We start from the raw sequence: 14,479 nt of genomic DNA on the forward strand, positions 1-14,479 counted from the left end.
TCTGAAAGTATATATTTTATAGAGCGTTTCATTTATTTTACAATTTTTTCTCTCCTATTTTCTCCAGAGTTTCTTCATCCAGGCATCTTTCGTTCGCCCCCCCCCCCGAAAAATTCTACCGCCACCCCCCCCCCCCCCCGACCGAAATGAAATTTATATAATTTATATAGAAAAAATGTCAAGTGCCCCCCCCCCCCCCGGAGAAAAAAGTCTGGAAGTAACACTGATTTTCTCAATGTCAATATGTGTGATAAATCATATCTTGGTGTTACGCTAAATAGTATTTTCGAAAAATTCTTTTTTTACTTTCTCGTATATACAAAGTATAGGGAAAGTCTTGTAATCGTGCAAAAAAAAAAATCGAGATTTTTACAAATCTCGACGTTTTACATCTCACTGATACGGAAAAAACATAATTTTGCAATTTTGTCCGTATGTCTGTGTGTCTGTGTGTGTGTGTGTAAACACGATAACTTGAGTACCGTTACAGCTAGGTTGATAAAATTTCCTATATAAGTATTTTATCAAAATCGTAGATCCGTATCAACTTTTGAGCGATTTCCGATAACCGGAAGTGGTACTTTTTCTACTTTGAATTTTTCAAAAGCCTATAACTTGAGTACTATTTAGGATAGATAAATGAAATTTCACATGTAAGTAAAAATCTAATTCTCTTCGTTCTGTCAAATTTTGAGTAATTTCCGTTGACGGGAAGTACTAGTTTACGCTATTTCCGATTTCTCAAAAACGCATCTAAGTTTATAAAGTACTAATAATATTGCGCACCATTATGAACATCTTTATCGGCGTTCGCTTTGTATGCAATACTTTTTTCTATGAGATTCTATTTTATTTTAAAAAGTTTAAGTATTTAAAATGGATTAAAAATCATAACTATATCCCGAGTTCCCATCCCCTGTTGTTTTATATAAGAATATTCGAGAAAGTTTAGGGGAGATCACTCCCGGTTTATTCTATAAAGGGTTTACATTACACATGCTACTTGCACGGTCTAACCTTAATCTAACCCTAACCTTAGCTCTAATGGTAAACCTAACACATTGCAATACTGTTAACCCACTGGCAGATAAATCTCGATCCCCTTCAACACTAATAATTAAGAACGAAGAAGAAGAAGCAATACTGTTAGGGTTAGGATTGGAGGGGGGGGGGGGAGTGATAATGTTATGGATGACACGGGGTTATGTCTGGGGGAGGAAATCTTAACAATCTAAGTCACGTGATCTGGTGCTATTGTTTACTTGTCTCTATGATTTCTAATGATTATTCCAGGTAGGTTTTTTTAGCGCAATTTCCATTCTGGAGAATTGCGTTTATTAACCCGTCATTTCTGGATGGATGGATGGATGGATGAATGTGTGTCCGCAGCTTTAAGTCGTATCTCCTCCTCAACGAAGCAATATCGATGACTAGTTCCAAAAGCAATTATGTTAAGCAAGTTACGAGGATGAACATAGGCCATAAAAATTCCGGGTTTCGTTCATGGATTTCCCAGAAAAAGCCAAAAAATCTCGAAAAAAAGCAGTTATTGGCCCATATCTCGGCAACCAGACCACTTAGCGACTTGAAACATGTACCAATCGATTCCTGTCATAAATTTAGAACAATATTGCCGAAGAAAGTTTTCAAAAATATTCTCTCGTTCGGTCACAAATTTTAAAATTACATAAACACTTACAAACCGATTGTTCTTCTAGCTTGAACGCACCCCAACATTATACGTCAGAGCTATTTTTAGATAACATAAGGAAATTGCGCACAAAATGTCACTAGACTTTTTTAATTAAACTTGTTTAGAGATGTTCTTTGTTTTTTTTATCTTTCTGTCGATCACGCAAAGGTGGGTTGCATTTTTCTTTTTTTTTCATTCTCTTTAGTCAAATTGCATGAGTTATATAGATCTTAATTTCCTCATTGATTCGGAACACGTTTTACTTTCTCGTATATACGAAGTATAGAGAAAGTCTTGTAATCGTGCAAAAAAAAAATCGAGATTTTTGCAAATCTCGACGTTTTACATATCACTGATACGGAAAAACATAATTTTGCAATCTTGTCCGTATGTCTGTGTGTCTGTGTGTGTGTGTGTGTGTGTGTGTGTGTGTCCGTGTGTAAACACGATAACTTGAGTACCGTTACAGCTAGGTTGATGAAATTTCATATATAAGTATTTTATCAAAATCGTAGATCCGTATCAACTTTTGAGCGATTTCCGATAACCGGAAGTGGTACTTTTTCTACTTTGAATTTTCCAAAAGCCTATAACTTGAGTACTATTTTAGATAGATAAATGAAGTTTGATATGTAAGTAAAAGGATCTAATTCTCTACCTTCTGTCAAATTTTGAGTAATTTCCGTTGAACGGAAGTACTTATGTACGCTATTTCCGATTTCTCAAAAAACGCATGTAAATTTATAAAGTACTAATAAGATTGCGCACTATTATGCACATCTTTATTTAGCGTTCACTTGGTGTGCATTTCTTTTTTCTACGAGATTATATTCTACTAGGCATGCTGCCCAGCTTCGCTTAGGCTTTCGAAAACATTGAGAATTTGCATGCTTAATTAATTCGCCCGAGGGTCGGTCTACGACCTCAAGAGTTATGAAGAGGTTTAATCCGTGGACATTTTTTTTCGATTTATAGCTCATATAAGGTACCGGTCAGTCGAGGTCAGTTTTGACCCCCTCATCGTAGACTTTTCGGCCAACCGGCCCCCGTGTTCTGTCGCCCCAAGGCAAGATCCTGCCAAATTTGAAGCGCCTGCGGCGCCGGGAAGTGCCCTATCGGACACCCGACAATCTAGATCTAGATCTAGATTCCTAAAAGAATTTTTTTTTTAAGTTTAGCCCGAGCATAATAAAAATAAATACATTAACCAAGTTGACTTGGTGTGTCTCGAACCCGCACCACCTGCGTGGTTTAATGTACACTAACATCTTCGCTATTTAGGCAGATGACGTCAATAGTTAATGTATAAGCAATAGTGACGTCACAGTTTTATGCGTTCTTTTTCACATATATTAATGCTTTTCCGGTTGCATAAATAATACTGTTTCTCTACATTCGAATACGCCTTAAATTTTTATTTTTCTTCTTTAAATAAAATTGTGGTTATACATTTAAAACATCTAACATATTATTTTCAACAAAAGTCCGTAAAAAATTCTCGATATATCGCTGCCGATTCTGACGTGATGTCCGGCGAAAATTTTTTGCGGACAGAGAAAGAGAGAGAGAGAGAGAGGAGATGTGCGCACATTGGGCTTTTATAAATTAGGATTTTAAAGAATTTGAGTATTTAAAATGGATTAAAAATTATGTCTAGAAGTCTATATCCCGAGTTGCCATCCCCCATAGTGTTATATTAGAATATTCGAGAAAGTTTAGGGGAGATCACTCCCGGTTTATTTTATCTCAAGTTTGCGAAGATTTCAAAATTTTAGTATCATTAATACATACTAAGAGAGCCGAATTAAAGAAACGCCAAGTGTGTATTAACTCTCCTTCTAATTCACAATCAGTTGAGATTTTATTTCGCCGTCTTAGAAAACAGGCGAACTTCAGTTTATTTATTGTTAAACCTGTTATTTTCACATTTAGATCTAGACTTACTTAAACACATTTCTCTGAGTGAACCTAAATACTTTATTCTTATATACAGACCTCTCAGGCAATACGTCCTGTCTCTGACTCTATCTTTCGTTAACCGACTACATGTACACATCAATTACACATCATGGAAAACACAGTGAACACTCAAGGGGGGTAACCATGATATACATAGTACAAGGGACGTAGCAATCACTACAAGACATAATGTATTAGCTCAAACCAGTTTAAACGATAATAAAGTAACATAACCAACAAGCCCAATATAGTCCAACCAAGCAGACCGCAGCCCAACCAACCGAACCGTAGCCCAACCAACTGGACCGTTGCCCAACCAACCGGACCGTAGCCCCACCAACCTGACCGTAGCCCAACCAACCGGACCGTAGCCCCACCAACCGGACCGTAGCCCAACCAACCGGACCGTAGCCCAACCAAGCCTCCATAGCCCGACTATCTTGCACAACCGACCACAATTCTAGCTTATTTTATCCCGTGGTTATTAGAATCCCCAATCTAGCCTACACGAGTTTTAAAACATTCTAATAAATTATAACTAAATCTTTCCTTCCCTGATTTTTCAACTTAATTCTAACCTAAACTAGAGTTTTAGCATTCTAACGTAGTACAGATGATGGGTCTTATTTCTGTTTTGAGCGGAAACGATACAATTTAGTTTGCGTCCATGGACGTAATTTTGTAGAGATCAGGTTGTTCATTGGTTGGAGAAGAATTCAAAATTCTCCAACAGAACACTCGTGTATAAGCTAGGGCATACGTAGAATGGGACGGAGTGGTATAGCGGTAGAGAGCTGGACTGCTAACCCGCAAGTCTCGAGTTAGAATCCGGGTTAATGTCAGTAGACCGTCCATGAGTCCACCTAACTCTGATGGGTACCTAACTTACGTTAGGGAGAGTAAAGGCGTCTGGGCATAGTGCTGACCACACTATCTCTTCATATGCCGAGGTCACAGAAACAAGTGAACTTTTATTGAACTCTACTTCACTTGCCCCATAGACAGTCAGGTTTGAAAGGGAAACTTAACGTAGAATGGGATTTAATAAAGAGCTTAGGAGCTTGCTTGTTTGTTTTTTCCCCGGCAAATCAGGATATTGATATAACCTTTGATAAACAGCAGCTGGTACGTTGAGTATAATTTTCGGCCAGTGTGAATAATGGGTACATTCACGGTATACTTTGGTAATGGGTACATTCACGGTATACTTTGGTAATGGGTACATTCACGGTATACTTTGGTAATGGGTACATTCACGGTATACTTTGGTAATTGATACATTCACGGTATACTTTGGTAATGGGTACATTCACGGTATACTTTGGTAATTGGTACATTCACGGTATACTTTGGTAATGGGTACATTCACGGTATACTTTGGTAATTGGTACATTCACGGTATACTTTGGCAATGGGTACATTCACGGTATACTTTGACAATTGGTACATTCACGGTATACTTTGACAATTGGTACATTCACGGTATACTTTGACAATTGGTACATTCACGGTATACTTTGGCAATTGCCATGGAACAAGTCATTGCCGTGTCATGGTTTAGGTTTGCCTGTCGTCCCTCCTGGGGCATAGGCCCCTGTCAAGAGCTTTCCAGGCACCTCTGTCCTGGGCTAGTCTCTCCAACTGTCTGTATGAGTATCAAATCTTCTTGGTGTCTTCTTCAACGCCACATCTCCAGGTATTTCTTGGTCTCAGAGGGTAGCGAGGGGGGGGGGGGGGGGGGCGGGGACATATGTCCCTGGGCGCCGACCTTAGGGGGGGGCGCCAAATTGAAAGTTTGAGGGGGGGACTGCAAATGAAAAGTTTGAGGGGGGGGGGGGTGCAAATCGAATCGAAGGTTTGAGTGGGGGGTGCAAATGAAAAGTTCGAGGGGGGGGGTGCAAATCGAAAGTTTGAGGGGGGGGGGGGGGTGTGCAAATGAAAAGTTCGAGGGGGGGGGGTGCAAATCGAAAATTTGCTCCCGAGGGTGGCGCCAAATTGAAAGTATGTCCCCGGGCGCCGGGAAGGGTCGCTACGCCTCTGCTTAGTCTGCCTCTTTTCCTTTTGCCTTGTGGATTCCAGGTCGAATGACGTACATGTCGCTGTATCTAACAGCGCTTAACTTAACAAGTTCAGGCCTAATGATACATAGGGCAGATGAAGTAGACCATCCAGAGAGACTTGAACTTAAGGTACGTTATAGAAAATAGTTTAATTTTTTTTCTCGTTTCGATAAACGCAATGCGAAATGAAGTGACAGGGTGAGAAACGAAAATATTTATCAGATGTGGGACAAAGACTATTTCATGATATTTATTTATCTTTTTTATTTTTTGAATAGTAAGTAAAGGAACAAAAAAAATTGTTTTGCCTAAAAGTAAAAGCTAAAATAAAAATAATCGGAGAAAAATTAAAGCATTAAAGCATTAAACTCTATTTGTTAACGGAATGACTCATAGATGAATGTCGGCGACTACAGAATTGCGTGTATCTTTAGTTTGTAGTGTAGCCAAAAAAAACTACTTGAGTACATTCAAATTAACTTCATTTAGGAAAAAAACAGTGTTTCTCTGATTAAAAAATAAATGATTTAAGTATTTTATGTATAAAAAGGTTGGTACATCAGCTTTCTTCGACTTCGATCAAGTCACTGGGAGTATATGGATTGTCCAAGAAAATAATTTTAAAAAGAGAAAGAAGAAAAATAAAAGAGATCGCCATTCCACAGCTTAATCTATGTGACAACTGCCCAAGTAATCAGACAGGCTGGAGTTTTTAATCTACTCCTCGCGAAAACGATATTTTCAGATCCATACAAATGAGCTAGGCATTTTCTTTCATGCCGGCAATTATAATGGGGACAGCCCTAGGCACAGCTGCATAAAAACTTATCAGACTTCCATCCGATCTTGTAAGATGGCTAGCTACTCCAACTAAGTAGTAGCGTCCATTCTTCAAGCAGCTCAATGGACCTCCCGAGTCCCCCATATGGGAGCCGGCGTACTCTCCAGTAGGGAACTCCACGGACTGTAAACAGTAATAAAACCCTCTATGGCTGAAGAGTCCCTTAACTGTTTGGGCAGCCTGGCATACGGTTTGTTTGATTATCCTGCTCCGAATTTGCTGCAGCGTGTCGGGAAGTGTATCCTTCTCTCTAGATGTTATCCCCCAGCCTGTGGCAAAACAAGGCGTGGTATCCCAAACATTGTCTGGAGGCAAACAAATCGGCTGCACGGAGTCTGAAAAATTTAACGGTGAAGAGAGTTTGTAAACGGCGATGTCGCTAGACGGGTAGGGGAAATATTTGACAGTCCGGATCATTTTACCCTTTCTATAACTGATGCTTCCATAGTAGATTGAAACAACATTTTCTTTAGCACAGTGTTTCGCCGTCACGACCCATTCACGATGTATGATAGATCCTCCACACATGTATGAGCTGCCGATCAACAGGATCTGCCAGGGCCAAGCATTGGCTGGAGCATCATGGCCCTTGACGATCTGCTTTGATTGGTCGTTTTTAGACACGCCACAGTCGCCTTGATTTAATTCCGGCGGCGAGGGTATGTTTCTGTCTAGAGGTGTCGATATGAATCTGGCGTCAAAGTCTTGCTCGTATTTCTCTAACGGCAATTGAGGAATTCCACAATATTGCGATTGTGTGGACTCAACACAAAGTAGTAATAGTAGCTGTTGACAAGAAAATTAGAATTCAAATGTAATCAAATCTCACACATCTACATCTACTTGCTTAGATCCATATAAACTCTCTAGACACCATCAGAGAGTCCAGGGCGCACTGGGTCATACGACCCCCGGGGCACCCAACGACGCGCCTGATTATATTACGTAATCGATTATTTTCTTGTGCAGGCCGTCCAATCAAAGACCCCAGGTGCTAAGAGAACGCTGGGGAACTTTGGGAGATAACTCGCACCGTGCTGGACCAAGCCATATATATATATATATATATATATATATATATATATATATATATATATATATATATATATATATATATATATATATATATATATATATATATATATATATATATATATATATATATATATATATATATATATATATATATATATATATAGGGGTCATCCATAAATGACGTCACACTCGTAGGGGGAGGGGGGGTCCGTAATTTTGTGACGATGTGTGATGAGGTGGAGGGGGGTCAGATAGATGTTGCGACGTCACATTTTTGTATTATAAAAAAGCAATGTTAGAAAACGAATTTTAGACGTTACTAGAATACCCGTCATCCGTTGGATAACTGTGGGTTTCGGGGGTCATCCATCAAAAAACATCACGTCTGTCACTCAGAGGCATAGCGAACCTTCCCGGCGCCCGGGGACAAACTTTTCGATTTTAACCCCCCCCCCAAGATTTCGATTTTCAACCCCCCCCCCCCCCCCCCACTCAAACTTTCGATTTGAACCCCCCTCAACCTTTCAATTTATTTTTCCAAACCATTTTGGCGCCCCAACATATGACATTCAAAAATATGTTTCTTATCTTTTAAAAACACCGAAAACAATGATTTCGGACTATCCCTTCATATACTGACGTCACATGTCACCTACTCAACTCTACTTCACCTGCCCAGTGTCCCGCCAAGTCTCAGACAACATGTTTTTATCGTTTAAAAAACGATTCCAGCCGAGCATGTCTCTGACCACACTATCCTTTCATATGTTTAGGACAAAGAAACAGATGAACTCTACTTCACCTGCCCTGTATCCTGCCAAGTTCAGATAGGCAACTTTATCATTCACATCTAAAAAAAAAAAAATTGAAAAAAAATATCATTGACATATTGGTCTAGAACCTGTACCACCCGCATGAGAGCGGACTACGCTACCAACTTAGCTATTTACTCGTGACGTCACAAATGAATTTTTATACTATACTTTTGAGTCTCCGCGCATAGATCTAGATCTAAGTCTAGTAGTAGAATCTAGTAACTTTCAAATTAAATTTTATCTTAAATTAGCCAAACAAAGATTTATATAAAATAATTAAGGCCTGAAATAGATTCTAGATGTATTAAGGCCTGAAATAGATTCTAGATGTAGAATTTACATTAACTCTAGATCTAGAATTTACATTGAGTCTAGTGACCTAGATCTAGGCTAGATCTAGATCTAGGCTAGATTCATAACTTTCCTTCGACAGTTGATCTTTAGATCTAGAGAAATTTATTGTAAAACTAAATGAAAAAAGACAGTTTAAAATTGATATAAGTGTTGGAACGTAATAAATACAGCAAACGGGCGTATTGTTAAAGTTATGACCGACAGAAAATTAGATTTAGAACGCGTTAAACTTTTGAATGGGAACACAATTTTCTTCGATAGACGCCGCCATTTTATTGTACTAAAGAGTAAACAAAAAACTGTGACGTCACGGTCCCGCCGAGTGTAGTGGTCGTTCTAAACTTTAAAAAAAAAATGGGTTACTCTGCGTATGAATAAATCAATAAATTAATTAACGTCCTTAAACAAATGTGTGATTAACAGTCTGTCTTAAAACAAAAATTTTCTCTACCTACATACTATTTTACAGCTTTCAAAGATAAGTGCAACCATGCGAGATAGTCAATCAGGCAAACAAACAAACAAACAAACAAAAAAATAAATATTCAAACATGTAAACAAACTTGACTTTTAGTAGTATATAGATTTAGCGTTTTAGATAACTGTTTTAATAAATTGTAATAGTTTAGACAAGATTTTGGAAAAATATCAATGTTTTAAAAACATTCAACTGCAATTTTTAGGGGGTTGTAGGTTGAGGTGTGTCGTCATTTTAGGGGGGGGTCTGGCTTTTTGTGACGAAGTGTGACGGAGGGGAGGGGGGGAGATAAAAATCGTCAAAAAAAGCGTGACGTCATTTATTGATGACCCCATATATATATATATATATATATATATATATATATATATATATATATATATATATATATATATATATATATATATATATATATATATATATATATATATATACAAAAGAAAGTATGATGCAAGTTAAAGTTACCACAAATGCTTTCATTTTTTTTATAAATACAAACTAGACGTTTTTCTCCGTAGTATCTGTACATAAAAACCTTGAAGTTTGTTGAGAAAGTCTTTTTGTTTTACTGACATGTTGACTGATAATGACGAACACCTGAGAAAAAACAAGGATCTAAATAGTAAGTTTTTAAATTAAACGTTACTCGAGGTAAAGCAAGTTGATGTTAGAATGTGATAAACAATTTTATATTAGGAAAGGTAAGTTTGTGTTGTAATATATTAAAATGTGCTAGAAATTCTAGCCTAGAATTTTTTATAATTGACTGGATTTGTTTAGAATAGTGAATATTACGCTACCACGGGGTAAAATGAGCTAGCATAGGCTGGATCGTTGTAGGCTGAGCGAGATTGGGATAGGATGAGCTAGGGTTTGAAAAGGTGAGTTGGTTTGTGATGGTTACGCTGGATAAAGAAGACATAAATTTTGGCCACGATACGCTACATTAGGTTATGAAATGCTTTGTTTGGCATGGTAGCCTTTGTTTAGCTAATTTGGATTACGTTGTGTTAAGTAGGTTAGAAACGTTTCTGATTACTGAAATTGGAACATTACCCAGAAACAAATGGAATACAACCTAAATCCTAAATAATCCCAATTTAAATTTTCAATCTACAAATGCTATTCACAAGAGTTTGACTATAATCTGCTAGATCTACAAGCTAATTTTGTTTTTCTACTAAGCTAAGCTTAGCGTTACAAAAAAAAAGTTTAAAAAATTATAGATAAACGATCTCTTTTTGCATTCGATGCTAAGTTCACGATAACTGTTTATCTGATTATAACTGCATTAATATGTTTTTTTTTTCAACCATGCACGAAGAATTTGTTATCCAACCTGCAAAATCAAATATCATTGTCTTTTTTTAGACGTGATCTTGTCTAGGCTTTAACAAAAAAAAAAACAAAATCCGGTTGCCGAAGTAATGGAAGTTAATAACTTAGTGCCAAATGGTGCACTTTCGCATTAAGGAAAATTTGAATCTACTCAAAAGCTTAAAAAGCCTACTTATAGAAAGATGTAAGCCTAATAAAATAAACCGGGAGTGTTCACCCCTAAATTTTCTCGAATATTTTTACTTTCTCGTATATACGAAGTATAGAGAAAGTCTTGTAATCGTGCAAAAAAAAAATCGAGATTTTTACAAATCTCGACGTTTTACATCTCACTGATACGGAAAAACATAATTTTGCAATCTTGTCCGTATGTCCGTATGTCTGTGTGTCTCTCTGTGTGTGTGTAAACACGATAACTTGAGTACCGTTACAGCTAGGTTGATGACATTTCATATATAAGTATTTTATCAAAATCGTAGATCCATATCAACTTTTGAGCGATTTCCGATAACCGGAAGTGGTACCTTTTCTACTTTGAATTTTTCAAAAGCCTATAACTTGAGTACTATTTCAGATAGATAAATGAAATTTCACATGTAAGTAAAAAATCTAATTCTCTTCGTTCTGTCAAATTTTGAGTAATTTCCGTTGACGGGAAGTACTAGTTTACGCTATTTCCGATTTCTCAAAAACGCATCTAAATGTATAAAGTACTAATAATATTGCGCACCATTATGAACATCTTTATTCGGCGTTCGCTTGGTATGCAATACTTTTTTCTATGAGATTCTATTTTATTTTGAAAAAGTTTAAGTATTTAAAATGGATTAAAAATCATAACTATATCCCGAGTTCCCATCCCCTGTTGTTTTATATAAGAATATTCGAGAAAGTTTAGGGGAGATCACTCCCGGTTTATTCTATAAAGGGTTTACATTACACATGCTACTTGCACGGTCTAACCTTAATCTAACCCTAACCTTAGCTCTAATGGTAAACCTACACATTGCAATACTGTTAACCCACTGGCAGATAAATCTCGATCCCCTTCAACACTAATAATTAAGAACGAGAAGAAGAAGAAGAAGCAATACTGTTAGGGTTAGGATTGGAGGGGGGGGGGGGGGAGTGATAATGTTATGGATGACACGGGGGTTATGTCTGGGGGAGGAAATCTTAACAATCTAAGTCACGTGATCTGGTGCTATTGTTTACTTGTCTCTATGATTTCTAATGATTATTCCAGGTAGGTTTTTTAGAGATGTTCTTTGTTTTTTTTTTTTTTTCTGTCGATCACGCAAAGGTGGGTTGCATTTTTCTTTTTTTTCATTCTCTTTAGTCAAATTGCATGAGTTATATAGATCTTAATTTCCTCATTGATTCGGACTCGTTTTTTTATCTCAAGTTTGCGAATATTTCAAAATTTTAGTATCATTATACATACTAAGAGAGCCGAATTAAAGAAACGCTAAGTGTGTATTAACTCTCCTTCTAATTCACAATCAGTTGAGATTTTATTTCGCCGTCTTAGAAAACAGGCGAACTTCAGTTTATTTATTGTTAAACCTGTTATTTTCACATTTAGATCTAGACTTACTTAAAACACATTTCTCTGAGTGAACCTAAATACTTTATTCTTATATACAGACCTCTCAGGCAATACGTCCTGTCTCTGACTCTACCTTTCGTTAACTGACTACATGTACACATCAATTACACATCACGGAAAACACAGTGAACACTCGAAGGGGGGGTAACCATGATATACATAGTACAAGGGACGTAGCAATCACTACAAGACATAATGTATTAGCTCAAACCAGTTTAAACGATAATAAAGTAACATAACCAACAAGCCCAATATAGTCCAACCAAGCAGACCGCAGCCCAACCAACCGAACCGTAGCCCAACCAACTGGACAGTTGCCCAACCAACTGGACCGTTGCCCAACCAACCGGACCGTAGCCCCACCAACCGGACCGTAGCCCAACCAACCGGACCGTAGCCCAACCAAGCCTCCATAGCCCGACTATCTTGCACAACCGACCACAATTCTAGCTTATTTTATCCCGTGGTTATTAGAATCCCCAATCTAGCCTACACGAGTTTTAAAACATTCTAATAAATTATAACTAAATCTTTCCTTCCCTGATTTTTCAACTTAATTCTAACCTAAACTAGAGTTTTAGCATTCTAACGTAGTACAGATGATGGGTCTTATTCTGTTTTGAGCGGAAACGATACAATTTAGTTTGCGCCCATGGACGGTGTTTTGTAGAGATCAGGTTGTTCATTGGTTGGAGAAGAATTCAAAATTCTCCAACAGAACACTCGTGTATAAGCTAGGGCATACGTAGAATGGGACGGAGTGGGTATAGCGGTAGAGAGCTGGACTGCTAACCCGCAAGTCTCGAGTTAGAATCCGGGTTATGTCAGTAGACCGTCCATGAGTCCACCTAACTCTGATGGGTACCTAACTTACGTTAGGGAGAGTAAAGGCGTCTGGGCATAGTACTGACCACACTATCTCTTCATATGCCGAGGTCACAGAAACAAGTGAACTTTTATTGAACTCTACTTCACTTGCCCCATAGACCGTCAGGTTTGAAAGGGAAACTTAACGTAGAATGGGATTTAATTAAGAGCTTAAGAGCTTGCTGTGTTTGTTTTTTCCCCGGCCAATCAGGATATTGATATAACCTTTGATAAACAGTAGCTGGTACGTTGAGTATACTTTGGTACGTTGAGTATAATTTTCGGCCAGTGTGAATAATGGGTACATTCACGGTATACTTTGGTAATGGGTACATTCACGGTATACTTTGGTAATTGGTACATTCACGGTATACTTTGGTAATGGGTACATTCACGGTATACTTTGGTAATTGGTACATTCACGGTATACTTTGGGAATGGGTACATACACGGTATACTTTGGTAATGGGGTACATTCACGGTATACTTTGGTAATGGGTACATTCACGGTATACTTTGGCAATTGCCATGGAACAAGTCATTGCCGTGTCATGGTTTAGGTTTGCCTGTCGTCCCTCCTGGGGCATAGGCCCCTGTCAAGAGCTTTCCAGGCACCTCTGTCCTGGGCTAGTCTCTCCAACTGTCTGTATGAGTATCAAATCTTCTTGGTGTCTTCTTCCAGGTCACATCTCCAGGTATTTCTTGGTCTCAGAGGCGTAGCGAGGGGGGGGGGAGGACATATGTCCCCGGGCGCCGACCTTAGGGGGGGGGCGCCAAATTGAAAGTTTAAGGGGGGGTGCAAATGAAAAGTTCGAGGGGGGGGGGGGTGCAAATCGAAAGTTTGAGTGGGGGGTGCAAATGAAAAGTTCGAGGGGGGGTGGTGCAAATCGAAAATTTCCTCCCGAGGGTGGCGCCAAATTGAAAGTATGTCCCCGGACGCCGGGAAGGGTCGCTACGCCTCTGCTTGGTCTGCCTCTTTTCCTTTTGCCTTGTGGATTCCAGGTCGAATGACGTACATGTCGCTGTATCTAACAGCGGTTAACTTAACAAGTTCAAGTCTAATGATACATAGGGCAGATGAAGTAGACCATCCAGAGAGACTTGAACTTAAGGTACGTTATAGAAAATAGTTTCATTTCTTTTTCTCGTTTCGATAAACGCAATGCGAAATGAAGTGACAGGGGTGAGAAACGAAAATATTTTATCAGATGTGGGACAAAGACTATTTCATGATAATTTATTTATCTTTTTTATTTTTTGAATAGTAAGTAAATGAACAAAAAAAATTGTTTTGCCTAAAAGTAAAAGCTAAAATAAAAATAATCGGAGAAAAAAATTAAAGCATTAAACTCTATTTGTTAACAGAAAGACTCATACAGGAATGTCGGCGACTACAGAATTGTGTGTATCTTTAGTTTGTAGTGTAGCCA

General features: G+C 38.2%; 1 protein-coding gene across 1 annotated transcript; it reads right to left on the reverse strand.

The window, feature by feature from the left end:
• Window positions 1-6,092: 6,092 nt before the first annotated feature.
• LOC131951095 (chymotrypsinogen A-like) lies at window positions 6,093-9,249 on the reverse strand. Its single transcript, XM_059313384.1, has 3 exons — window positions 9,217-9,249; window positions 6,976-7,339; window positions 6,093-6,888 (listed from the first exon to the last, which is right to left on the reverse strand). Exons 1-3 carry the CDS (start codon window positions 9,247-9,249, stop codon window positions 6,473-6,475), a joined length of 813 nt encoding a protein of 270 aa, XP_059169367.1. The 3' UTR covers window positions 6,093-6,472.
• Window positions 9,250-14,479: the final 5,230 nt, after the last annotated feature.

Source organism: Physella acuta, unplaced genomic scaffold (genome assembly GCF_028476545.2).
Source record: "Physella acuta isolate Inbredline_101_S28 unplaced genomic scaffold, ASM2847654v3 ptg000797l, whole genome shotgun sequence".
Classification (NCBI taxonomy): domain Eukaryota; kingdom Metazoa; phylum Mollusca; class Gastropoda; family Physidae; genus Physella; species Physella acuta.

Excerpts from the sequence above, each read along its gene's own strand:
- LOC131951095 (XM_059313384.1), bottom strand. The coding sequence starts at position 9,249 with ATGGTTGCACTTATCTTTGAAAGCTGTAAAATA. Across the intron at positions 7,340-9,216 it reads TCTTTGAAAGCTGTAAAATA|CTACTATTACTACTTTGTGT; the intron begins GTATGTAGGTAG and ends TCTTGTCAACAG. Across the intron at positions 6,889-6,975 it reads AAGCATCAGTTATAGAAAGG|ACTCCGTGCAGCCGATTTGT; the intron begins GTAAAATGATCC and ends TAAATTTTTCAG.